Below are 26909 nucleotides of genomic sequence, written 5' to 3'. Positions count from 1 at the left end.
ACCACAGAATGGTTTGGGTTGGAAGGGACCATAAAGATCATCCAGTCCCAACCCCCTGCCATGGGCAGGGAAACCTTCCACTGGATCAGGCTGCTCCGAGCCGTGTCCAGCCTGGCCTTGAACAATTGCAGGGATGAGAAGTCCACAGTCTCTCTGGGCAAAATAAGAGGTGACTTCAGTAAGAGGAGGGTAGAGAACAAAACTATCCTTCTTTAGATTGCAAAAAGAGTGAGAAGGCAAAATTTAAGAACCCATCTGTTCCTCTCAGTCAAACATGTGCAAATTAGGGAGGCAAAGACCAAAGCTTCAGAGCAGTCTGGTGTCACCCATACTCCATCCTAACCCCTGCCAAGGGCAGACTTTATCTTCTTTGCTGAAAGAAAGGAAAACACTGTTTTCAAGATCATCCTTCCCCATTTCCATCTCTGCTCTTCAGCTGGTGGAAATGAAGGCTGAAGTTGCTCCAAGTTTGCAAAATGCACACACAAGGCAATCCAGAAAGAGCAGTGTATTAAGAGACTTGTATTAAACAAATGTAAGTAACAGAATCAACCCTAAAATGCCCTTGAGAGCAATCAGTGCCCTCAAACTGGGCTGAAATCAGGCAAGCTCCCAGCAGCACCCACAGCCTCTGATTGTCTTTCAAGGGTCACTTCATGCATCTACGAAACACTGGCACAAGTTGCCCCGAGCAGTTGTGGATGCCCCATCCCTGGAAGTGCTCAAGGCCAGGTTGGACGGGGCTTGGAGCAACCTAGTCTGGAACTTTGTTAAAAAGCAGTGCATGAGTATAAAATATCCCCAAAGTTTAGCTGAACAGGAGAAACTTGCCTTTAAGCATCCATTTCACCATTAAAGTGCCCAGTTCATTCAAAGTCAACACTGTAGAAAAAACCAACTCAGAGTCCACCTGCACATTTTTGGCATGGCTGCCTTGGGATCATCCAAAGTTCATCAGATGCTCATTAGAGGATTGAAAACTTTCCTTTTTTCCCAGACCAGTCATGATAATGCTCAGGTACTGGGGAAAAAGACATTTAAAAACCACCCAAAATTTCAATCTTCAAAAATCAGTGACTTTCTAAAAGCACCACTTAACATTTGCTTCAAGTTCTCACCAGATGCTGGGGTGGCCAAACACCTTCCACAGCACTTTGCTGGTTTGGTTTCTATACAAGAACACACCATGAGGAGCTCCCTGGAGCCAGCAAAGCTCCTCCCTGACAATTATGAGCCGTTTTCTTTGTGTGGTCTTTGATTATCACTTCGTAAAGGCCAACAGTTGATCATTTGAGAGGAGGGGAGGAAAAGGTTGGGTTGGGCTGCTGTGGAATTATGTTATCTGGCCAATTTACCTTTGAGTGAAAGTTCATGGGTTTGAGTCCTAAAACCAGCTCAGAAAGAAAAGGGCTGCAATTCCCCCACAGCTGGGCCTTGCTGGTGACCTTGCCCTTCAACCAGGACATTAATCAAATTATAGTGGTTGTGCCTCAGGTGGAACTTCACCTTGAATGTAAAGCATGGTATCGTGTTTGGCCAGATTCAGCTCAATCAGAAAGTCTGAAGTTTAGTCAGGCTTCTTTTATAGCCAGTGGGAAATAAAGCAGCTTTTGGAACACAAGTGTTCCGTCCCATTCAAACAAAAACTTCAGGGTAAGATAAGTCACACCCTGAATCCATGGCTACAGTGGACCCTTGACCAGAAAGGAAGTGCAGGCTGGGCATCTCAGATTGTCCATAAGTAGGGGATTCTCCTCCTCTCTGGGTCTCTTCTGCTTATGGCAGTGAAGTGGAAGGATCATCCTGTTATTCCTCTTCACCTGCCAGCTGCTCACCACTGCTTGGCTCACAAGAGTTATTGTCCTGCAGAATGGCTCGTTAGTCTGCTTGTGCAATCAGTCCCTAAACTTTGGATTGGCAATGGCCTCATGTTTCCAAGACCAGAAAATCTGATGTTAAATATTGGAAATTTAGAATGGATTCTTTGGAAACCATTACGTGGCTGCATGAATCCACTGGAAAAGAGAGCTGTGTGGGAGGAAAAAAAGATTGAAAACCTGTGTCTGGAAGGGCTGCCTTGATCTCTTCAGGGTGTGCTGAGAAGAGGATGATGGAGATAAAAGAGCTCCTCAATACAGAAAAGGTACAAGGATGGCTGAGGAGCAGGACTGGTGTCTATTGTAGTCACACAAGAGACACGGAGAGAAACTATCACCACAGGAACTGTTCAAAAAGCAGGGTAAGGAAGGACACTTTTTATAGCTTTCCATAGCTTGGTTGTGTGTACTGTTGTCATCTATCAATAAAAAAAGCTGAAGCCAAAGGACTCAGCCCAAGCCATCTGCTAAAGTTATCTCTTCTCTGGAAAATCTTAACCCAGCATGAGTACTTTATCAGCTGCTCCCAGACAGCCAGTGTACTCTATTAGCAGTCCCAAACTAACTGTGTGTTCAGCTGAGCTATCTGCAAGGAGAAATCAAAAATATCCAGGGGACAGACACGTTTCACAGCAGAGGAACACTCACAGCAAACAGCCATCAATCCCGTCTCCCTGCAGCCTCCCTGTTCCTTCCCCATCACGCCACAGCGGGGAGATAACCACAAGCAGAAGAGAATCTGGAAAGTTTGCATCTACTTCTGAGTGTTTGCGTCTGCTGAAGAGGTGGTTTGCAGAGAGCCCAAAATATGACGCACAACACAAGGAAGCCTGTGTTCTTCCTGGCCTCCCGACACCGACTCACACAGGTTACATCCTGGTCAGCCTTCCTGGCTGCTGTGGATGCTGCTCGGGCAGCCAAAGGCTCCCCACTGCCATGGACATACAGCAGCATTTCCTGGAGCCAGTGAAATTCCTCCTGTCTGAACTACTCTCAAGGAGATGTTGAGAACTTTCTTTGTAGCCCTCCTTTCAGTTTCCATCACTGGATCCTGCTCTTGTGCTTCTCCCTTGCCGATTTTCAGCCCAGCACCCTTTTCCCCTTTCACCCCTGGCATCAGCAGGCAGGGATGACTCAGGCCCTCAGGATTCTTTTGACAGCCATGATATTTTTAAGCAACCAACATGTATCTTTTGAGTGTCTCTTTTGATTTGGATTTCTCTCTTCATGGCTTTCAAGAAGCTTGGAGTTACACTTGCAAACTCATCTCCTCGTGCAGAAGAAACACCTCTTAAAGGAAATCAACTGCATGACCTTTAAGGTCCTTTCCAACCCAAGCCACTCTATGATTCTGGTGTAGAAGAGCCAGAAGGAAGAGCCTGACAACATTTCTAATGATGAGAGCACTTCTCTGAGAGATCAGCCCTGGCCTCTCCATCTCCTCTCTCATCCCTGTTCCACAACTGAAATGTCCAGACTGTGCTGGAAGCATGAACAGTAAACTCTCTGGTAATCCTAAGGAATACAGGGAAAGGAGGAACAAAGGCAGAGAACAATCCTTTTGTTTTCTTCCTGTTTGATAGGCAGTCCTTTGAGATGAGACATTTTGTCAAGAGTATTTGTCAAGAGAGAAAATAATAAACTGAACCCACATCTCCTGCAAGCTACTGAGCATGTGAAGGACAAGGACTGACAGGTGTTTCTCTCTTCTTGTGCCTTTACTGATGAAGTGGGAGAAGAGGGTCACTGTATGGGCACTGCCAAAACAGCCTTCCTCGAGTTACTGCTTAGGGAAGGGGGGCAGCTTTTCACTCTGGGGGAAGAACTCCTCAGATCCTTTCCTCATCCTACCCCCTGTCAGAAACAGGGGACCTCTGCAATGTGGCATTCAGTCACATTTAATTACTCCATCCCACTCTAATTGGCTCAGTAAGTCACTTCTGTTTACTGTCAAGAAATGCAGATGAGAAGTGTGCTCAGCTGTACAGAGCCTGCATGTCTGCAGAAAGGCCAGACCCTCGCCAGCTGCACCTTGGCTCAGCATCTTGTCAGGAACAGATGAAAGCTGCTACCTGACCCCAGGACCATCCTGCAGAGACACTACATGGATTTCACAACATGCTGAGTGCACCCCGTGTGCTGCTCCTCGCTTTGGTTTCACCCCGGCAAGAGCTGCTCAGCTGACTTCGGTTTCACCAGGGGTGGCTGATGCTAATGGCCAAACGCAGCTGGGATCAGGACATTTGTAACCAGTGGGATCTGGAGCTCTGTCAGCTCCCTGGGCTGGGAACACCAAAGGCCATCCATCACCCTCATCCCCGAGGGATACTTTAACATAATGACTCACGGGTGGGTTCAGCGTGAGCCCCGCTGTGCCGTGCCTTCCTAGCCCTGCCAGCACTGCTCTTTCATCTCCCTGGGTGTGAACTACGGCAGGTCCCAGCTGCTGATTCCTCATCCATTCTCTTCTCCACTCCCCCTCCACCGACATGCTCAGCAGGTTGTTCTAACTCAAGATCTGCTGCACAGCAGTCCGCCCTCGTTGCTGGCGTGTGCCCACCAGCTGACAACCAGCGAGACAATGCACAAGCAATTTTACAGGTTGTTTGCAAATACCTTTTAATGTAAGGTCTTTACCCAATCTTTCAGTCTACCCATCATGGCTTAGGGCCTTAAGGCAAAGAGAGTGATCTCTATTTACATTCCTTCCACACAAGCAGGGCCCTGCAAACTATTTTGGCAACCAGTTCCTACTTCCTCTGCCATCACAGCACTGCTAAATTTGGATCTGAGGCTCTCAACGCTTCTGCCTTTGCATTTAACATATGCTACAGAGAATAAGGTCAATATTTGTCAGCACACTGCCTGTGATGAAAACTGACCAGCGACGCCCGTGGTGGCCTGATTCAAAACTCAATCGAAGAAACAGGCAGCTCTGCCTCTGAAATGACGTGGTTTATGGCTTGAGCAATTTTGATAAAAACTAATGAGACCCACAGACAGACGGTTTTGTTTTCGCAGCTGACGGCCGCCTTGCATAACGCATTCACATCAGCAAATATTTTTTCCAAGGATAAATACATGTCTGACCACGAAAGCAATGATTCCTCAAGAAACTGCAAAAGGAAGCTGTCAGTGCAGCCAGCTACCTGCTGTGTGCACACAGGTTGCTGAGAGTTTCTGTTGACTTTAGACACTTATCAGGGACAATTTCAAGCTTTTGCCTCTTGACTCAAGCAAACACAGAGCAATATTACATCCTTCCTGTTCCTCTGCAAGCAAGTTCAGGACATTAATTCAATGGAAACAATAATTTATTCTTCCACAAAAGTGGTATGGTATGTTCACGGCATGGCATTTTAAGGACATCCATAAATTTCACAGCAAGCCAAAAGCAAAGGAAAAAGTTTTCTGCTGAACACAGGTCTTAGCCTATAAACATAAACCTTTTGTTCTATGATTAAACCAAGCAAAAATACCCTATAACTGTGCCAGAAGTCAGAGGAACAGGAAAAAATTCTTTGCATTTTTAATAGTAACAGTAAATAATTAACAGATCAAAATATCAATTTCATGACTTTAAGTAATAATACAATCATCACTTGCAACACTCAGTAGTGCAACTGAATTTAGCTCACCTCCCAAAACTGATTATTTTAATCAAAACACGGAAAAAAAAAATATCCAACAATAGTAGTTTTTACATAAGCTTTTGGGCAGAAATGGAAACATTTCAGTTACAACTCCTGACGTTCTCTCTTGACTTCACTGCTCGTGACTCAACGACGAAGCCCCAGTGAGTCATTCCTGGTTCAGTGTGTGAAGCTCGTTCACGTTCACGGCTGTCAAGGAAAACATCACCTCCCTGAGCCTCCAGGAGAGACACAGTGCAGGAGATAGCAAAGCACCACCCCTGGGGCCCCACTGCAGCACCCCTAAACTTAATTGACTCGTTCAGCCTTTTCCTTCTGCCTTTGAATACCCTGTTTCTCCACCAAGTGCTCAAAAGGATGATTCACTGGAAAGTTTTCAACCATTCCCACAAATCCCTGAGTTGAGAGAGTTTTTAAAGGGATTGAGTCTGGCTTAAGTGAGCTCACACTAGGGATTACAGCTGGTTTAAGAAAATACTTCCAAAAATCAATTTCATTGAAAGCAGCAAATGCCTTTTTGCTCTTTTTTTATCACCTAGATGAGATCTGATATTTGACCACAGATAAACAAGACAGTGCTACTGACAGGCTGCTGCTCCTGCAGCTGAGTCCCTCTGCTCCCTTTGGCTCTCCTCCCTCATCACCACAGTGATGCTCAGGAGTGCATTGCCTCAGAATGAACTGATTTTCAGCTCCCTCACACAGATCTTTTCCTTGCTCCAAAACTGTTAATCCTGCCACTTTGACTGTTTTTGGAGCCCAGGGAGAAAGCTGTGGAAAAGCCTCATGGGGCAAAGAAGCATCCACCCTCCTGTGGCCCTATACACCAGTTCAGATAATGAGAGCAGCAGCATGTTTGTCGACCTGGTTGCAGCTCAGACACAGGATGGAGCAGGCTGTGGTGAAAAATGGATTTTTAAAGATGCTTTTGGGCAGCCCTTGGTGCCCAGCACCCCCATGTTTCTACTGGAGGCAACCAGAGAGTACACACAGGGCAGAACATGCTTGTTGGAAAACTGACTTAAGATGCTTCAGGGGTTTTTGGGGGAAAAAAAAGAAAAAAGTCCCCCGGGGCCTAAATAGAACATACTGAAAAATAAGGAATTATTGACAATAAGGAAAAAATGGATTATTCTACCTGCTCAGAAAGCATTTTGGAAGGACAGCTTATCCCCAAAGCCCTGTTTCGGTAATGCAGCTATGAAGACAGCATCTAATTTAAATTCCCAGTTGTTTAAAATATTAAAGACAATAAAGGAAGGTACTGGTTGTACCCCGTGTATCTGATCCAGGCAACATCTGCTCCTGTCACAACCCTGATATGTGGGGCTTTTTGAACTTCAGACATCTGAGATTCTCCTGTCCAACCCTGGCAGTCCCGAGTTTTATCTACCAGACTCCACCACACAATGGTTTACAAATAGCTTTTCCACATGGTCATAAGAACACCAACAGGAATAACAAGAAGCTATCCAAACAAAAACATAACCCTTGGTGTACCCAGACTTGGCTCCTCTGAGGTGCATCCATCGCTGTCAGCAATGCTGTGGATAAGATTAGACCTGCAGCTAAACCTCCCAGTTTCCATTCTGCTCACCCTGTTTTCCATCCTGAAAAGGGAGCTTATCTGCAGCTTTAGAAAGGCTTTGTCCTGGAGAGCAAAGTCAGTGTCTGTTAACAAGGAAGGGTGTCCCTCTGGAGAGACTCGCCCTGCAGTCCCTGATTTTGGGTCTCAAATCCTGACCCTGGACTCTTCCTCTGATGTGACTGCCTTCACACTGGACTAATAAGAAGGCAGCTGTGGTGATAGAGCCTGTCAGAGGCCACAACACAAGTCAGGGGGAATCCATGCTCTACCTGGACCCAAAGCAGCCTGGTGAAGTTGAAAGCTCCAGAATGAAACTCAGACACAGTAATCGCTCTGAAAACTTGGGAATGGAAGGACTCAGAGGATCAATAAAAGAGAAAGGCAAGGAGAAACATGACCAGAAGGTTGAGGGAAGTGATTTTGTCCCTCTCCTCTGCTCTCATGATACAATACCTGCAGTACTGCATCCAGCTCTGGGGCCACCAAGGATGTGAACCTGTTGGAGTGAGTGAAAAAGATGCTCCAAGGGCTGGAGGCCCTCTGCTCTGGAGACAGGCTGGGAGAGGTGGGGGTGTTCAACCTAAAGAAGAGAAGGCTCCAGGGAGACCTTAGGGCCCCTTCCAGTACCTCAAGGGGCTCCAAGAGATCTGGGGAGGGACTTTGGACAAGGGCCTGGAGCAATGAGACAAAGGGGAACGGCTTCACACTGCCAGATGGCAGGTTTAGATTACCTATAAGGCAGTAATTCTTTACTGTGAGGGTGGTAAGGCCCTGGCACAGGTTGCCTGGAGAAGCCATGGCTGCCCCGTCCCTGGAAATGTTCAAGTCCCTTCCAACCAAAACCATTCTATGATTTTATGAAAATGGACCTCCTTGGTGTTATGGCTTGGGACTTGGCAGGAGTCAGTACTCATCTCTCGCTGACTTCCAGGTTCAGGTGCATCTGGAGCAGCCCCAAGGTGTCCCTCCAACCCTCCCAAGAGCTTGGCACCACAAGTGCAGGCACAGGCTCATATCCTGCCAGGAGCATGTGGGACACAGCCTGTTCAGCTCCCACAGCCAGACAGGTGTCAGGGTGCAAAGCCAGTCTGGCCAGAGCTTGCCTGCACAGAGCTGCAAGGACAAGCTCTGCCTCCACTGACTTGTCTCCATTGCTGTTATCCTGATGACAAAAATAAAAAAAGGATCTTTCCTTGGGAAAGGTGTGCCTGCATGGAGCGTCAGGAGCAGGCACGTGCTGTGAGCCAGCAGGTAACATTACTCCATCTCCACGTGTCACTGAGGTCACTCCCAGGGCACAGCAGGTTCTCCTGCCCACAGTGGCACTGCCTGTCTCCAGCAGTGTGGCAATGCTGGCTGTGCCCAGTTACCAAAGTGTATCTGTAAATCCACACCCACGCAGGCACACCCCCAGCGTGTGCCCAGAGCCCAGCTCAAAGGGTTTGATCTCACTCTTTTTTATAAAATATAAAATTTTTTATAAAACTTTATTATTTATAAAATACTGTTTTTAAAAAACAGTTGCACCCCCTCTCCATGCCACTGCCACAGCCATGGATCCACCAGGCTTCTCCAGGCAAACATCAGGGTCCCTGGAGCCACAGCACAAGGATCCCGTCCCATTTACTTCCAAGGACTAGGTGGGCTTAGGACTGTTGCTGTAGGTGCTCTCAGACCCCATAATTTGGAAACTGCTGGCTCAGAGCATAGGAAAGGGAGCTCTGAGAGTCATTTTTCTCAACTTGTGTCCTTATCTGTTTTAGAGCAAGATATATTAGCAAGATTATATATATAGCAAGGTATATATTACCTGGGAAAGGACTTTGGTTTTATATGGGACAGAGCTCAGCAGAGCAGGCGTTCCCAGGCAGCAAACACTCACTGAGGACTCTCTGTTTGCTGTTGCTGTGATGGGTTATTGCACTGGGAGACCTGAAGAGCCCAGCTGAGCTTAAGACCCTGCCAGGATGGGCATCCAAACACTCAGGAGGGGACAAGTCTCCAACCCAAAGCCTCAGGGGAGGTCTCACTGCAGACTTCCCCTTTTATAAAATAGGAGGGAGAGGGACTTTTTACAAGGGCAGACAGTGATAGACAAGGGGAAACAGTTTTAAACTAAAAAAGGAGAGATTTAGATTAGATGATAGAATTAAATTCTTTACTCAGAGTGTGACAAGACACTGGCACTGGTTGCTCAGGGAAGCTGTGGATGCCCCATTCCTGGAAGTGTTCAAGGCCAGGCTGGATGAGGCTTGGAGCAACCTGGGATAGCAGAAGGTGTCCCTGCCCATGGGAGGGGGTTGGAACTGGATGATCTTTAAGGTCCCTTTCAGCCCAAACCTTTGAGATTTTATGATTCAAAGCCTTTTACAGTTAGAGGAAGAGAAAGAAAATGTGTGGAGAATGCACAAAGAGATTAAATGAGGTGCCCAAGGTCATGTGAGAAGAGTGTGGCCATCAGGGTTACAAACCAAACATATTTTACCCTGCTACTTTACTCCTCCTACTGAAAACCTTATCAGTGTTTGTGGGAGGAAGGGAGGTAATTTGGAAGACCCACCCTTCATTTAGTTAATTGTGATCATTACCAAAAAAATTGTGTAATTAACACATTTCAACATGCCATAAAACATTCCATGTTGCTAATTTATCTCCTGGATTTACAAGACTACAATGATTAGTGAAATATGAGAGAAAAAATGGCAGAAAATATGGAGAAATTTGTCAGAAAAATATGAAATGAGAAGAAAAGAAAGATAGACACACACCCTGCCTGATTCCATTTTGACTGCACAATTGGTTCAGTTTGGTCCCAAGTACAGTGCCAAGCTGGGTGCTGCTGGAACAGAATGGTTTTTCCTGTGCCATATAATGGTGATAGTAGTATCTGGACTTTTTACAACAGGGCAGATCCTGCGTTTCCAAGATAAGGATGAGAAAAGGGTTTCCTTCCCAGAGACATCTCCTGTCAGCCCTTGGATTTCCACATCTCTGCAGTTCCCTTGTGAGGCTTAAATGCCAGTTTTCCCCAGGGCTGCAGGCAGGAAAGGAGCATCCTGGCAGAGCCCACACCACAAATGCTCACACCATGTCTCACACTGAGAATTAGGTCTCGGGCACCTGAGTGACTGAACAATTTGGGGAGGAAACGAGCCAGGAAGGGCTGCTGAGACCAGCACAGCCCACCCCACAACCATTTGAGGCAGCAGCTCATGAGCTTGGGCAATGTGGCCGTTCCTGACACGGCGGATTCCTCGTGGCTGTCCCAGAGCTGACAGCATCATTCAGTTTGTGTGTCACAGGACAAATGAAGGACCTGCTCTCATGGCTCCAAGCCCTACCTCCACACCACACCATGGTCCTGCTTCACCCCAGGCACCTCTGAGGAAGCAAACTTTACTCACAGATCTGTGACTCTGGGGATCTCAGCATCTTCTTTGACTCCTGCCATATGGTTTTGCAGTCCTCCTGGAGCTTATAGAACCGCTCCTTTCTCCAGGAGCTTGACTTCACTTTCAGCAGCTGGCTGCCTTTCAGGAGGAACTTCAGGTCCTTGTCATCTTTGAGGCCTGTGGAGAAACAGAAGTGGTAATGTTTTAAGAGACAGTTCAAGAAATGATGCTCAAAGTGTTTTTCCTTCCACAGAGGCAGCCAGGTCTGGGGAGGACAGCAGAGCAGAGAGACCCAGAAATCCCCCACGCCACTTCATGATCACAAAAGAGGCTGAAGCCTCGTATGAAGACTTTGTGTTATAATTGTCAAGTGTTTTACAAAGATAAAATATCTCCTTCCCAGCAAATACAGCCTACTGTTAGGATGCAAAAACTACAACAAAACCAACAACAGAACAGTAAAAACAGAGAAAGGAAAATTGCATAACTTGTAACTGGAATGCTGTCAGGAACTTTCAAGTGATTTCAAATCTATTCTGCAACAAAATTTCCTTTGCGGAAACAGGAATACACAAAGATATTTCTCATCCTCCTCTGGCAAGCAGTGCCTTCCTATCCACGTGGGAATTTTGCTGATCAGATGAAGCTTAGGAGAGAGAAGTTTGGTGACAGGCAGCAACAGATCACTAAGGCAGCAGCAAGGAGCAGCCACGCTCTCCTCATTGCTCAGCCATCCGAAGGGTCCTCGTCTTTCTTACACTACAAGGCCGATGCAATGTCAAGTAATAACAACCAGACCTTCTGGTTGTGGGAACTTTGGATTTCACAACTTAGCCTAGATTCAGGAAGGCACTTAAAACATCTAGAGAGGCAACAGGCACCTACTGAGACTTTGAAAACACAGACTTGGCATTCTACATGGTTTTGAGTGTCTCAGCAGTGCATGACTTCACGTACCTAAATACCTTGGTCTCTCAAACCAACCAATGATTACAGATCTGGGCTGAGGAGGGTGAGAGCATGAAACATGAGGAAGACATCCTGGGCTTTCTGTAATAGGCCCCTTGCAGCTCTGTGACACTGCAGGAAAGTCTGGTTCAGAGCTGGTGAAGCAGCATTTAACTCTGCAGTGCTGACCATGCACATCCCAACTCAGTGGGAATTTTTCCAACCTTACCTTGACAGTGCAGGTAGCCACTTGGCCACCGGCAGCCACCTGCCACTCAGCTCCAGGGAAATTGCTCAGTATTAGACAAACATAACGTGGGGTCTCACAAGTAACAATTTTTTATTGCCGTGTCCCCTGTTGGGTTGGGTTGGTTCTTCTCTGGGACACACAGCTGCTTTGAATCACTGGCTTTTAAACAAGGCAAGACAATGAACTACCAAGCACCACTTCAAGCCTGCTTGAAAAACAAAACCATGAGATCTAAGTGGCCAAATTCCCATTCTCCTGACATCCCATACAGGAAACTGAAGCACCAGCTGCTGCAAAACACCAAGGTGGGTCATGGTGGCAGCAGCAAAAACCTGCACTGGGAGTTTGTAACTGGGATACACAGGCCTAAAGAGAGCATTTTAAGCTGCCAACGCCTGAGATTTTCATCAGAGATAAATACTAGGGGTGTCCAGTGTCCACTTTGTGAGCTGCTCACACCATTTACTGATTTTGCAGAGGTCAAGGACCATGCCCAGAGCTGAGCCAGGCTGAAACTTCCAGATTTGAAAGCATCAGAGTGGAAGCTGGAGATCCTGCAAAGGTGGCTTTGGCCTCTCTCTTTCCTCAACATTAAATTAGCTATCTTGTTAATTGTCTTCCCCACTACAGCATCCCCTGGGCTTCTCAGCTCTTGACTGATGTAGAGGTTCCTAAGAGGGGAATTTGAATGCTTCCCCCACTGAAAACCTTAGAAAAAAATTCATGGAGAGAAAAAAAAAAAAAGCTGTGTCCTGCAAAGCACAGAAGGGTGAAAAGTTGAGGCCAGATAATGGGACCTTGGACAGCATTCCCAGGGCTTCATAAGAGGCCAGATCATCTGGAGGAAGGATGGACAGGACAACACCACAACGGCCTCCCAGGTTCTTGGTCTCCTGAGTTGTGCTGGGCTGGCTTCTGCTCTAAGGAAAAGGTCCTCCAAGTGCACAGACTGCAGCCTCACTAACATCCCTGGGGCTCCCCTCATGGTTCCTGGAGAGGAAACCAACTTCTCCCTTTTCTCTATCCACCCACATTTCTAATCTGGCTCCCAGCCTCATTCTTCCCTTTTCTTCAGATCCCAACCACTGGAAGCATCATTACAAGACTAGGAGGAGGACATGTCACCCTAGGGTGACATGAGGAGGAAAGCAGGAAAACCATCAAATCCTTTGGATGCTTCTGTCCATAAGTGTGGAACAAGAAATCCATTTAACCAGGGCACGTTTTGTTCCACAGACCCTGCGTGCAGCATCTGTAACGTGTCCTGCTACCAGGACATCCCAAAGAGCTGCACCAACGTAATAAAGACAAATCTGGATGGGCACAGGTGGTGGCCAAGGGCAGATTCCTCTCCTCCAGACTTGGACCACACAGTTCAGACACAAAATGGAGCTCAGAGCCCTTCATCCCGTTCACCAGGACAGCCCAGTCAGACCAATAGCATGGTCAAAACTCCCCTTCTTCTTCCCAGGATCTAACTATGGGGTGGGAGCAGACCTCCCACTCATCCTTGGCCACTGTGCCTGAGGACCAGGAGAGGTCAAATGAACAGCAAAGGAGGGCACTGGACTTCGCAAGAGCAGGAGGGAAGGATGAAGATGGACGGTGCATGGTGAAGGCGTGGCAAAGATAAAAGATGCCAGTGGCAGTGGGAGAAGCCAGGGAGGGGACAGAGACAAGCTTCCCTCTAGGAGACAGCAGGTTTGGCCAGAAAAGGGCAAGAGGGCCAACCATGAGTGTCTAACAGCTCTGACATCCCTTTGACGTGGCATCCTTTCAGACACAGAGCAGTCACCCAGAGACGACCTGTGTCAGTGATGACCCCAAGCCCTGCCTTAGCCACCCAAAGGAAAGAGGGGCATCCCCTTAACGGGGTGGGTGCAGCCTGTGTCAGGCTGCTCAGGGTCTGTCTAGCAGCAGCTCAAGCTCACACAGCTGAATTGGACAGGGAAGAGGGCCAGTGCTTTGGGCTCTGCTTCCGATGCCCAACCAAGCACTGGCACAGACTTTTTTTGGGTGAGTCATGTAACTTCTGTATTCCTACCTGCAACAGTGTTTTGTTAGACCAGAGATGCAGCATAAGACAGTCTGATCTGCTGATACAGAAACCACAAACACACCCCTGATGTGTCACGGTGACATTACTCTCAGCTGGTTATTTGAATTGCTTTCCAGAAAAAAACCCCACCTTTTCCCAGCAGAAACCTGAGGATTTCTTCCTAAAAATCCCATGGAGAACCATGGAATGGTTTGGGTTGAAAGGAACCTTACAGGTCTTCCCATTCCACCTCCCTGCCATGGGCAGGGACACCTTACACTAGACCAGATTGCTCAAAGCCTGAAGCTGAGGAGGTTTGTGGTTCAGAGCTCCATCTCACACCAATGAAAACTCATATCAAAGAAACCAGAGTACACATTGTACACATACATCATTTCAAAGATAAAAAACACTGGGCAGCAGGACAAGGATATTGACTCCCAACTATATAACAACATTAAGCATGAGAAGTGCAATCACTGCACTGAAATAAATGTGCAAATCCTGCCTGAAACATGTGTCAGGACTGGGTCTAGCATCCTCTGTAAAACACCAAATACACACTTGGCATGCAAAATTCCAGAGTGCCTTTCAAGGGTCAGGACCCCCTTCCTTGCCAAACATCAATCACACACTTTCTGAACAGAATATATTCAGCACGCAGTGATGTTCAGAGTGAAAATCATGTTTGGCCAAGGTAGGAGTGCCTCAAGCACACATAGCACTTCAGTAACCATCATGTTAATACACTGCACTAGGAAGTTTTAGACACTGAGACATCAGAAATGTTAACCTTTGGCTTATCTAGCTCAGGTTTACAGCAAGCAGGAAGCACAATAAAACAATAGCTGTCACGGTAGGAGCCAGGCTTTGAGTTAAACGAGGGGATGGTTAGGATGGCCGTGATAATCCGTATGGCTGCACTGTTCTCACAAATCTGCTGATCTGAGAGAACTTAATTACAGTTGCTATAAAACAAGTCTCCTCCCGCCTGCTCTCCTCCTCCCACCTGCTTACAGACCAGGCTTAACTCAGGTTTGCTGGTTTAAAAGGGCAGAAAGCCTTTCTGGTAAAATCTAAAGAACTCGGGTGGGTAAATGGCTATTTCCCACTTCCACCCGACCTCTGAGTCCACAGGAATCAAGGGACTCGCATCCACTTGGGCTGTGCCTCCAGACAGCAGGAACCAGCAATGAGTTCGTACCCAGGCACAGAAGTTATGAAACTCCCCGGGTTTCCTCTTTCATCGGCAACCCCTACGTGGTTCTCTGGGCTCTTACAGCAACAGGCAACACGCCACAGAGCAGGGCTGAAACGGGGCAGGAGAAGGGCACTGCCCTCCCCAAACAGCCTCAAACAGAGGCAGTTCAGAAAGCCCAGCAAGAGATTTGGGAACTGACCCTTTGCCCACATTCTTTGATGCCTCCAACGAAGCGGCTCACACATCTGGCGTGTGGTTACAGGCAAACGAAAGGAAAGGAAACCTTGGGAATTTAAAAATAACCCCGGAGTTTAGGGTGGAGCACTGCCTCTGCGCAGGGAAAAGAGAACGGGAGCGGCTGCCGGTGCCGAGGGTCTGCCCAAGCTGTCCCTTACCCAGCCTGATGCCATTCAACGCGGCCACTCTACGGCTCTGCTCCAGTAGGATGTTTTCCTGGGACACGGTGCGCTTGGGCTGCCTTCGGATGCACTGCATGATCCAGTGTGGGGCTCGGGGAGAGGAGGCGGCCGTCGGGAGGGCTGGGGGGCCGTGCCACCCCTGCAGGGATCCCTGCTCATCCAGGAGCTCCGGCGGGCGCGGTGTCACACGGGGCTCCAAGGAGCGAGCGCAGGCAGCGGGGCAGCGGCAGCACAGCAAGGCAGGGGAGGGCAGAGTCCAGCTGGGGGTGGGACTGTGGGAAGTCTCTCCTCCTGCTTCACACGCTGGATGCAAAATTCAGCCGAGGAGCCTGCCGGCAGCTGCCCAGGTAGAAGGAACAAGTTTTCCACCAGTTGTACGCTAGTGGGATTATACGCATCATTTCCACAGGCTGCAGAAGTCCCAGATATTGTTTGTGGCTCCTAATCACTGCCTTGCTCTTGTCAGCTTGTCCTGCCCACGAACGCCTGAGTCCGATCGAGCCTGGCTCCACCCTTTCTCTTCTGTGCAGAGCTGCTCCGTGCTGTCCCCACTGACAGGCACTGAAGACGGTGCCTAAAACAGCTCTTAGCCAGGGCAGATGTGACCCAAAAGATGCTTGGAAACTGAGTTTTAATGCTCTTCCTTTTCCACCAACAGAAGAGTATTTTCCTAAGAGTGCAGAGAGTGTCTTCTCTGCTACCAATTTCCTGTGTGACTTGGGTGAGTCACTGTGCAGCCACATTTCTGCATAGCTTTGGGTTTATTCTTGTAATTCAGATTTACCCTGCACTCTAGTCCAGGAATAAGCCTCCCCAGGGATTTAACAAGTCACAGATTACACAGAATCAGGGAATAATTCAGGTTGGAATGAACCTCTGGGGCTCTCTTGTTCAATGACCCATTCAAAGTGAAGAGTCACCTTCAAAAGTAGATCTAGTTGCTTGCAGCCTTGTCCAGGTGAGTTTGGATATCTCTAGGGACAGGGACTCCAAAGCCAATTTAGATCCCTGTACAAGAGCTCAGGTGTTCTCAGTGAAGAATTTCTTACGACCAGTATAAATTTCTTTTGCTGAAACTCACAGCCATTCCCCATTGTCCTGGCAATGGCTGGGACTAAAACCCACCTCTTCCCTAGCTATGACCTTTTCTGAAGGGAAAAACACCAGTTATACACACACGTTGTCACAAACCTTTTTTTGTTTTGTCATGGCCTTTGCAAGCTGCTGCTGCAAGGCTGAAGGTACTGCAGGGACACAGGTCACACTGGGGTAAATGTCCCTTACTGCATAATCAGCATATGCCCAAGAAACTTGACATCCAACCCCATGTCATTGTTTTAGCCACAGACCTAAATGGAGGCTCTTCATCACCAGCCCCTCACCATACTCAATATAGGTTTTACAAACGTTATCTCTGTTTCTGGCGTCTGTCAATCCAGACATCTTCCCCTTCTTCCTCTGTAGTTTGAAGGAAGCCCTACCAGCCCTCACAGGGAAGCACAGAGGATTGGGTTGTTTGACCAGCACAAGGACAGGGTCAGAGTCATTAATCACTGCCATGCACTGCAGGTAAGAAACTCTCTGGGGACAAGGCAGAGCCACTGCATAGCCTTGAACAGCAGTACATCTAATAACTCTTTATTTACACACAGCCACTGCAGATCACAGAGAGAGAAGGAGAATAGAGGCAATTTCTGAATGAGACATTGCTGAACACGTTAGCCAGGCAGTCTGTGGGTGTTCGGGAAACACCTCCAGCCTTTCTGGGCCCCCTGAACAGACAAGGGCTGGATGTCTGAGCTGTAATCCCCATAGCACACCCCTGGGAGGTGGGAGCTTTGTTTTTTCCCTGGTGAGGAGGTGAGCACCATGATGTAATGGCTGGATGATATTTATTAGCTATCAGTCTTTGAGCACTTCCCAGATTTCACATTCTCCTGGAGAGGACTGATCTAATTAAAGGAATGGGGAAGTCTCCCTTAATTGCCTTAGCAAAACAATTTGCTTCTACACACCAGCTCTCCTGTCCAGCAGCAACCAGCATCCCATAGGGATTGATCTGGGAACACACAAAGCCCCTGTGCTTCATTTTCTCATTAATTCCTAATAGCAGTGCCAGTGACAGCTCTGCTCAAAGCTTTCCATGCCCTTGAGAACATTTTACTGTACTTAGCCCTGAAGTTTGCTCACACACAAAGCACAGGGTCAGCATTCAATGAGTTGAGATACCTCTCCACAACAGCAATGTGCGAGTTTTGCTGTTGTGAGGGCTTCAGAGCCATAAAGCAGTTCAAATCAGTTTGTCTTTAAAATGAAGATGAGATAATCAGGCCAGAAATTCCCCGCTTTGGGAAACAACTGAGCTAGATGTATTGTGGTCCTGAGGTCATTTAAAGACAATGCCACAAGTCACAGAACAAGCCTGACAGGCAAGTGTGACACTGGGTACTGATGTTACACGATGCTGCCGTCACACTCCGGCACGGGAGGAAGTGATTCCTGCAAATGGCTCACGGAAGAATTCTCCAAGCCTTATTCACTGCAGGTAACTGCACCTCAGTGGATCGTGCAATTTTACCTCTATGACCAATCCCAATTAAATAAATGGCCCTGGTCACATGAGTGAAGTTATCCACGCCCCGTGCCCAGGACTGGGGCTAATCACCCTATCAATTCCAGCTGGATTACTCACAGAGCAAATGGAAAATCGATGGGGACGAGGATGTCAGAACATGGTCCCAAAGTTAGCAAAGTGCTTTAATAGCCAGGAAACAGGCACTTGGAGATGGAGTGGCTGTAGAGTCTGGTAGGAAATGGGCTGTGTGAGAACACTACAGTGCACTGGCTGCTCTTCAGGTGATTTTCCAAAACTAATTCATCTCTATCACATCCTTTCCCAAGGGAGCTAAGGAAGCACTATTACCACTTCACACTAGGAGAAGCAGGTTGGCTTTTGAGGTCTTTAGGGCTGCACCTGTTCTCCCACCACCATCATATTTAGGCAACACCAAAAGTGGTGCAACCCTAATTCTGATCACAGTCTCTTTAGAGCTGACAAAAATGACATGACAAGACTCAGCTGCTGATTTGCCCAGACTTGTGATAATTTAGGAGCGGAATAAAAACACCTGTGCTGGTAATGACCTCACCCCTTCCCCATCACACCATGCACATGATGCAACTTGTAGCCAGTAATACCTATGGGAACTACATAAATAATTAATGCCATGTTCAGGGGAGATTTTCCCACTGTGCCTTGCTCTATATTCATTACCAAGAAGAAAAAGACAAGTCTATTTTACATGATGCCATTCTTCTTAATGAAGAATGTGACAGAAAGGTGCCTTCCACATCTGCAGGGTCCCACCTGCCCTGTGCTTCCTTCTGGAGTCCTTTCCTCACTTCATCCATGCCCTACCAGATCCCACCTGTGGAAATCCTCTTTCCTCCTTCTCTGCTACCTCCAGGGCACCACTCACTGCTCTCAGCTTATTCTCCCCAGTGACACCTCACATCCTCTGAGGTCTTGTTGTTGGCACAGCTTCTGACCTGCACCAAAAAATGCCTGTGGATCCTCTATACCAGCACTCCCCTTCTTGCTCCCTGTGGGGAAGTGAGGATCAGGGTGCTGAGTCCAGACGGATGGGTGCATCCCTGGCCAAGGACTGCTGCTGCTTGCTCCCAGTGGGTGCCTCCGCGGAGCATGTGGTATGTACCAAGTTCCACCTTGTGGTCACACTGAGAACGGACATCTCCAGCAGCAAACCTCCTCCTCCTCTTCCTTACATTGGCTTTTCTTGCCCTCTCCCTTTCCAGGATGCTTGAGAGGTCCTGCTGAGCTGGGGCAGAAACCACATATATTAAACCTTAAAAATTCATACAGGAGGAGTTCTCCCAAGTGTCATGTTGTGTTGTCCTCCAAATCACTGCCTAAAGCCTCCCTCTGCCTGCACACTGGCTAGAAGCCGTGTGATGGGATTAGCACTGTCACCCTGCCCAGCTTTTCTCAGCCCCACTTTCTCTCTGTATCCTTTGGCTGTCTCACCTTGTCTGAAAGGACTCTGGGAGGAGCATGGCCTCTTCTTCAGCTCTGACAAGTCCACACAGCCCATCTTTCCCCAAAACAGGCTGGTTATATCCAGAGTGCCAGCTGGGAAGGGCTGCAGGCCCATCACCCAGATCATGCCATCTGCCAGCTTGCTGTGGATCAAAACCAGGCTGGGAAATGTGCTGGCAATTAAACAGTGCAGAGCCCTGGTTTGTGTAAACGAAGCCAGCCTGCCCACTCAGACATTTCACAGACAGACCAAATCATGACCTTTATTTGTGAAAACCTTCATACATCCTCCTGCCAGTCCAGGTCCCTCACAGGGGGCTTGGATCAGTGCATGGACCAGGCTGTGACCCATCAAAAGCTACTGCCCTGCGCTCTTGATGAAATCCAGGTAAAACAAAACACCCAGCTAAAGTTCACTGCACTTCGGAACCCAAAACCAGACTGAAGGTCTGGTTTTCCCCTTCCACTGGTCCCCTTCATCACAGTGCATGTAGAGATCTGGCTGCAGAGAGAGAGGCACTGAAATAAACACCAGCTTGCAATAAATTACAGCTTTTCCAGTAGTTGGTGTGGAAAGAAAGTAATTGAAAAGAAGGATATCAACTTGATGGATAGGAGCAGGATCAGCAGCCAGGAGCACTCAAGCAGCTCAGTTGCCCAACTCCCAAGTCAGGTTTCTGTGAACATGCTGATGAAGATGTTCTCTTCATAAACCCAAAGTCAATTGTAGGTGGGTCCCAGCCTCATTTTTTAAAGGCCACTTAACAGCTTTTCTCAACATTTTCTTCAGGAGCTGAAATTTGTTCTATAGGCGAAATGCAGGTCATTCTCAACATTCTGTAGCAGGGCAAAATTTGTGCAATAAATTAATTGCACAACTGAATTATGCAAAACTAGGAAAAAAATCCCTTCTTTTTTCCCCTAAGGGATTTATCTGGAATTTCTGTAACTCTAGCCAAAACCAGCCATTGAGACTTGTTGTGTGGTACCTCAGTAAAGGGCTTTAAAAGGTACCATGTGGGGGGAAGCCTGAAGTGTGAGAATTTTCCCACACACAGTGTTTAGGCTGGCTCATTTTAGGTGTGGAAGTATTTCAGTTTAGAAGAAACTGTGTCAAAATCTTCTCTGCCTGCATAAAGAAAAAAAAGAAACCTCTATGTCTGACCAAGGTCTGCAGCCTGCTGGTCTGAGGGCTTGGCTGAGTGAGAACTGAGACCCTTCACCCATGAGAAGGGCCTCAGAGACACATGGCTAGGGGTCAGTCCTGCAGCATTTAGATATCCACAGTACCTACAAGGGGCCAGGAGAAGACAGAATACAATCCTCCTGTCTAGATCCCTATAAGCCTAAAATTTCTTAGAGATGCCTGCATTGACTCACCTGAATCCCACCCTGGATGATCAAATCCCCAAGTGTTTAGCTGCAGTTTTCCTTCCAAAATACCTGTTTAAATTGATGTCCCTGTACCAGACATTCTACTTTGTTCCCAAATCATTGACACCTTTGGCTCCCAGTGCTGTCTATCCAGGCAGCTGAGTTTCTAATCCTGCACAAACCATTTCTTCCCCACACACCTCTCCCTCTTGCTTTTCCTTGTAGTTGGCTGTATCCTTTAATCTCTGCTACCTGCAGCAGTTTTCCAAGTGACTGCATTTCCCTCGTCTTTCTTTTTCATTTCCTCATTAAAATCTATTTTTCCCCAAGCATCCTCTTGCCCTGTCTTAGCTACTTTTGGGCCTGATGGGGCTTTATACACTGGCAGCAATCTCAGAACCAGCTGTGGGCTTTAGTTTTACTAAAAGACGTTGCTCAGATGGGAAATTTAGCAACTTTCGTGCCAAAAAAAAACCAAAACAAAACAATATTCAAAGTGAATTTTACTTGTTCTGTCTGAAAAAGGAACAAGTTGACTGTTCAATACACTGGGATGTGTCAGTATCCCAAATTCCCCTGCACTACAGGGAACACTATGGTTCACAAAACTCCCACGTAGTGCATCAAAAACAACCTGCACCAAAGGTGCGTGCTGGGAGCATTTTGTTGCCAGGAAAGGAGATCAAAGTCACCAGCTGCTCCAGAGCAGATCCCAGCTGATCCCAAGCTGCATTATCTCCACCCATGGAGCTTGAAATACAGAAGGAGCCTCCTCAGTGCCCCCAGCACACAAGGGCAGGTGGAGATGATTCATTTGGAAATTTCAATATAGATGTTAATCCTGAGGACTTGCTGACAGAGGAAACAAGGAAATGGCCTGTCCAGTAGGATTTTACAAGCTGATTCTCACTCTGAACTTTCAGAGAGGGCACTCCTATGATGGGGCTGTGGCATTCCCCTCACAATGTACACAGTGTCTTGGGTGAAAAAGTCAGTGTATAAGAATAAGGCATAGTACAAATTAGCTATTCTACAATCTATGAGCACAAGGGCTCCCAGTTCAGAAACAAACCAACTTCACGAGGCAAGAGAAAGAGTATTAATAGCCCACGTTAATTCTGACATGGTAAATACAGCTGTTGTTGTATATATTTTGGGGGGGGGGGGGGGGGAAGGAGAGAGAAACTGAAAGAAAGAACCTGAATTTCAACATAGAGCCAGGGAAAAAACATATCCACAAGCCACAGTATCAGAAATTTCTGACAAACTACATAGCACAAGCCTAATCCTGCTAAGAAGTCCACATGTGAGCAGCTCCTCTTGTCTAAGTAGTCTGGCATTTGGAGTGACTTTGGCACTTGTGTGTGTGTTATGTGTGAAGGAATTTCAGTAAATACTTTTTTAAATTCTTGGCTCATTCAACATTTTTGTATTTTTCTGCTTCAGACGAAAAAGTAGATTACCAGCCACTGAATTCTTCCTGGTCCCTAAACCCAGAGGACTAAATAATATTCTCTGAAAAATAACCCACAGGCCAAAATGGGAAATGTTTTAACAGTTCCAGATGTGTTTCTTAGCTTTCTTTCCCCAGTGGCTGTATAAAGAATGAGATACCTACAAGAAGTATAACATTAACCTCTGGTTCACCCTCCTGTTGGATTTCTACCATCTGGGAAAATCAGAGTGAAGATTTCACAAGCCTGGGGGAATCTTTTCACATTTTTGCTGGTAACACTAAAATGATTATGTTTATGGGCAATCACTTATTGTTCTATCAGTTTATTTTTGTTTATAGCTCATCCACAGTAAGAAAGCCCCCATCTCATGAAATAAAAGTACTGGAGGATTTTCTTGTTTCTTGGGGATCAAAATATCCCATTTCAACCTGTAGCTATCACAGCCCTGAGTTGTTTCTGTTCATCAAAGCAAAATACAGTGAAGAGGTAAGAAAGCAATACATAAAGTCAGGTGAGGGAATGGAGGGGGGATATTTCATTACCCTCTTTATCAGACAAGCCTCCCAGACTTGGCACCAATAGAACCTTCCTAAATCTCTCTTGCTACAAGGGCAGAGAGAACTTCTTATTTTAGAAACACTACTTATTTTGTACTTAATATTTGCAGTGTCTCGGGGACAGCCCCTGAGGCCAGGTGTTTATCCAGGCTCTGCTGTCTCCACCAGAGCCCACAGAGTTTACTCAGCGGAGCACCCATCCCGCTCTCAGTTTCCCATAACGGGGAGGAGATTTGGATCCACTTTTCTGAACTTGCAGACGCTTCCCCAGCCAAGGCACCCCTCCTACCGACACAGCTCACCCCATTAACAGAGCAAAATCTGTCATGTGTCTCTGTAACAGCGACGAAATGCCCCATTACATCCAAATGCGAGAATGGGGAAGTGGAGAAGAGAGGAGGAAAACCAAAGCTCTTGGACAAGATAAGAGAGCTGAAACACAAGAACACTTCCACAGACTTACTGTTGCAGGCGAGGAATGTGCCATTGGCTTCCATGGCTGCAGCAGGAGCCGCCAGCAGCAGCAGAAGGGCTCCGAGAACCAGCTGTGCCCAAAAGTTAGCGCTGCTGCGGGGCGGCAGCCAGAGCCGCCAGGCTCCCCTTGCTCCCCGCTCCAGCAGCCCCCGACGGCAGCTCCCTCCGGAGAGCCTGCTCCTTGCCCTTGGCTGGAATTGCGTGCTCGCTATGACTCCTCATTTATCTCTCCCGCATCCGCACGCCGCCGCCTGCCCAGCGCACCGACTGCGGCCAAGCGCCGCTCTGGCCCTGGCTCCTCCCTGCTCCAATTTGGCGTCTTCTCCGCTGGCCCGGCCTCCTCCTGCCGCTGCTGCTGCTGCTGCTGGAGCTTCCCAGCGATGCTTCTTTTCCTGTGGCTGCCACATTTTCATGCTCCGCGCCTTTCCGGCGCGGCTTCCAGCAGACGCCGAGTGCTCTGAATCCATTCTTGGTGGTCTGCAAATCAAGGAAAGGGTCTTAAGCAGATGCCACGGGTCGGAGTTTAGGGCTAGCGAGCTTTTAGGTGCTGGTGGAGGCATGATTCTTTTCACAAGTTTAAAAAAAATACCCAGGTCAGAACTTGCCAGTGTAGAAATAGAAACTAACCACAAAAGCTCGCAAAGGCATGAGCTTGGGGCAGAAAAAAGTTATGAGCTTTGCATTTGAGACAGCGAGACAGAAAAAAAACTGCGCTGTCCTGAGGCTTTTACTGAGTGAAACTGATTCCTTCCACTCTGTCCCCTCCTTCTGAATCAGGTATCTTTGAAGGGTAGAAAGATGATGATAGCAAGCAGGGAGAGGGAAAGAAAAGGAATCGAGTATGGGAAAATAAACTTTCCCTCTACTTGAATGTTTTGTAGTAGCTGTTTTGTTATTGTTTATGTACATTTCTGGTTATTTAGGTTATCCTGATGCAAACACTTAATGAAGTTCTTGGCAGATTCAAAGCCCTCTCTCCTCAGCAGCTCCACAGGCAGAAGGGAGAAGTCCCTCTCTGATGGTGACAGATCTAGAAAACATGTGGTGAAAAATACTTTGGGACAGTTTGTCTCTCCCAGCCAGGAACTGGGCTGCTCCTCTGAGAGCCCAGACCTTGCTCTCAGAGAGTTTTACAGTCCACAAATACAAGGCTGCTGCCACCACCCAAGGAAAACAGCCCTAATATAGCAAAACTCCTCATGCTAGGACAAAACTAACAAAACCAAACAAGTAGAGCAAAAAAGAGCAGAGATTTCACTCCATTAATTCCTCCCAAGTCCACTCTTCTACCTCACAGTCACCAGTTTCACATGGGGAGGACTCATCTCCCGCTAGACACTTCCCAAAGGACCCAAGAAGGAACATTGTTTTTTCAAGCCCACAGACATTGATTCATGTAGGGCAAACTGGCAGCTGCTGGCAGGCAGGACAACAGCTGGAAGCACTCAGGAGATTCCTGGTACAGCCTTAAAAACCTTGAGGGAGGGGGATTTTGACAATCTTGTCACGCTTTCAGCTGATGGGGAGGAGTACTGGAGGGAGTGTACAGGAAGGCTGTTGGAGGAGCCAGCCAGACTGGAAACTCCAGTAAAGCTGAGGTGGTGAGGACATGATGGTTTTCACAAGGGAGGAAAAGTAGAGAAGAGCAGTTTGAAAGTGGTGACACAAAATGGCATTGTGGTAACTCCTTCCCTGTTCTCTGTGTCACACCCCATTGCGTCCTCACACTGCCTGGCACAAGTCCTCACTTAGAGATGGACTGGTCAGCATCCCTGTGCCCTCTGTGTCAAAGGGGGCAGTGTAGGAGAGCTCCATTATTCCCAGAAATGACATGGACCATATTGTGGTTAGAACCTCTTCACAGCAGTGTGGGTACAATGGCACCATCACTCTGCTGTGAACACAATCATCATTACCTCAGGCTGGACAGGGCTTCACCAAGAAAACACAACTGAGCTTCTCTGCTATCATCCCTTGAGACTTGAAGATGATCCCCTGCATGTAGCCCTTCATGAGAGCCCACTGTATCTCCTTGTCCTTCCTTCCTCCTGTGCTGCCTTTTCCATGGTCAAAGCTGAGGTGGAAGCTGGAGCCATAGAATCACTAAGGGTGGAAAAGGCCTCCAAGATCATGAAGTCCAACATTAACCCAGTATCACCATGTTCCTGACTAAACCATATCCCCAAGTGCCACATCCAAATGGTGCCTGTCAGGAGGTCTCACAAAACCTTGCCTAACTTTTCATTTTTCACCGTTCCATTTACTCTCTCTGCTTCTGTGCACATCCAGAAGCATCACCATTTAGGCTGCTTGGACCACTTGGGGACCTTTCTGCCACCCTAAGCTAAGTCATCACCATTTCTAAGTCCTTGATGGGCTTGACATGTGTGTGCTCAGAGCAAGCCAGGCAGTAACAGACAGTCATGCATTTCTTGCATTCATTAGAAAGTACAGCAGTCACCATCAGAGTGCTGACCTGCTGCAGCAAACACCCAGAATCTGAGATTGCACAGCACAGGTCTCATTAGAGCCTTGTTTCAAAAGGCTACAGTCCTCTGAGTTGTGTTTCTGCATATGCTTGAGTTCCGTTTCCTTTGCATTGCTGAAAACAATGTACATCCAGAATAACAACGAAACCAAAGAGATGTGAGGAGCTACTGGGCTTCTGTGAGCTGCAGAAATCCTACTAATAAAAAATATTCTAAGAATAATGTAGCAGTTTAAGAATGTCATGTGAATATGCATTTTTTTCTTGTCCACACCATCATTTCTGTGCTCATAAAGAAGCAAAGTCAGGGAATTCCTAGGCCTGGAGACGGGCTGGGGGGTTGGCACTGCCTTCCCAAAGCAAAGCTGCCACCCAAAGAGTACAAGGTCAGAGCTGTGATATTTTACTGAGGGACAAGGCCCAAAGCCAGGACACATCTTGATTATCCCTTCTGCTCTCCAGCCACAGATGTGAGGCTGGAAGGAGTTAAATGTCAGGCCTCTGTAACACACCCTCCAACACAGATGTCTGTATGCAAAGGTGCCAAGATCATCAGCTGAACTGGAGCCCTGCAAAGTCAAGACCTCCTATTTCTCTCACTCCTACACCCCTTTGCATTCTCCTCCTTTGTTTTACACACACAGCCCAGCCCAGGCAGCAAAAAGCAATCACAGAGCTCAAAGCCAAAATTGTTTGCAGGGTTCAATTCCACAGTGAACCATAAATCACAGCAAACCTAAAGCAAAGCAGTTTACCTGTCTCCACTCCGAGAGCATGACTCAAGTGTTGACTTAATTGCACACAGTGGAAGGAGCAGCTTTTCATCTCAGAGGAATGCTACACCACCCGAACACCGAGTATTTCCAATGGAGAAGATGCCTCCCGGCTCCCTCTGCCCTTCAGACTCTCACACACACCCTCCTCACCCCACTGAAATGTTCCCAACCACCTCTCCAAAGGGTAGCAGCAAAGGGTTTTGTTTGCTTTGCAAAAAGGACACAGGATTTCTGCCACAGTTACACAGTGTAAGAAGCATTTGGGGGTTATATGGCCAGCAGGGAGCTTTGGCAGCCACGTGGGGCTGTTTTTGTCAGTAGGAGAATTACAAAAACCAACACAAATGAAAATGTCATATT

The 26909-nt window shown here is 47.5% G+C and overlaps 1 protein-coding gene across 3 annotated transcripts in view; it reads right to left on the bottom strand.

Moving 5' to 3' along the window:
* The window catches only part of PLCD1 (phospholipase C delta 1), a 50841-nt gene extending 27265 nt beyond the window's left edge, over positions 1 to 23576 (bottom strand). Inside the window, exons 1-2 of one of the 3 annotated variants that reach the window (XM_042043070.1) lie at positions 23275 to 23576; positions 10523 to 10687 (exon numbers count right to left, since the gene is read on the bottom strand). In XM_042043070.1, coding sequence (XP_041899004.1) covers positions 10523 to 10687; positions 23275 to 23308 — 199 coding nt within the window. In that variant the 5' untranslated portion in view covers positions 23309 to 23576. Of the gene's footprint in view, positions 1 to 10522; positions 10688 to 15342; positions 15805 to 23274 lie in introns of those variants that run through there. The other 2 variants (XM_042043069.1, XM_042043071.1) reach the window with 2 other exon arrangements.
* Between the last annotated feature and the right edge of the window lie 3333 nt (positions 23577 to 26909).

This window comes from Corvus kubaryi, unplaced genomic scaffold (genome assembly GCF_017639235.1).
Source record: "Corvus kubaryi isolate FWS band 111438036 unplaced genomic scaffold, C.kubaryi_AGA036_p1.0 37398, whole genome shotgun sequence".
In the NCBI taxonomy this organism is placed as follows: domain Eukaryota; kingdom Metazoa; phylum Chordata; class Aves; order Passeriformes; family Corvidae; genus Corvus; species Corvus kubaryi.
Note: the sequence above shows the minus strand (reverse complement) of the source record. Positions and strands in the feature narration are given on the sequence as shown.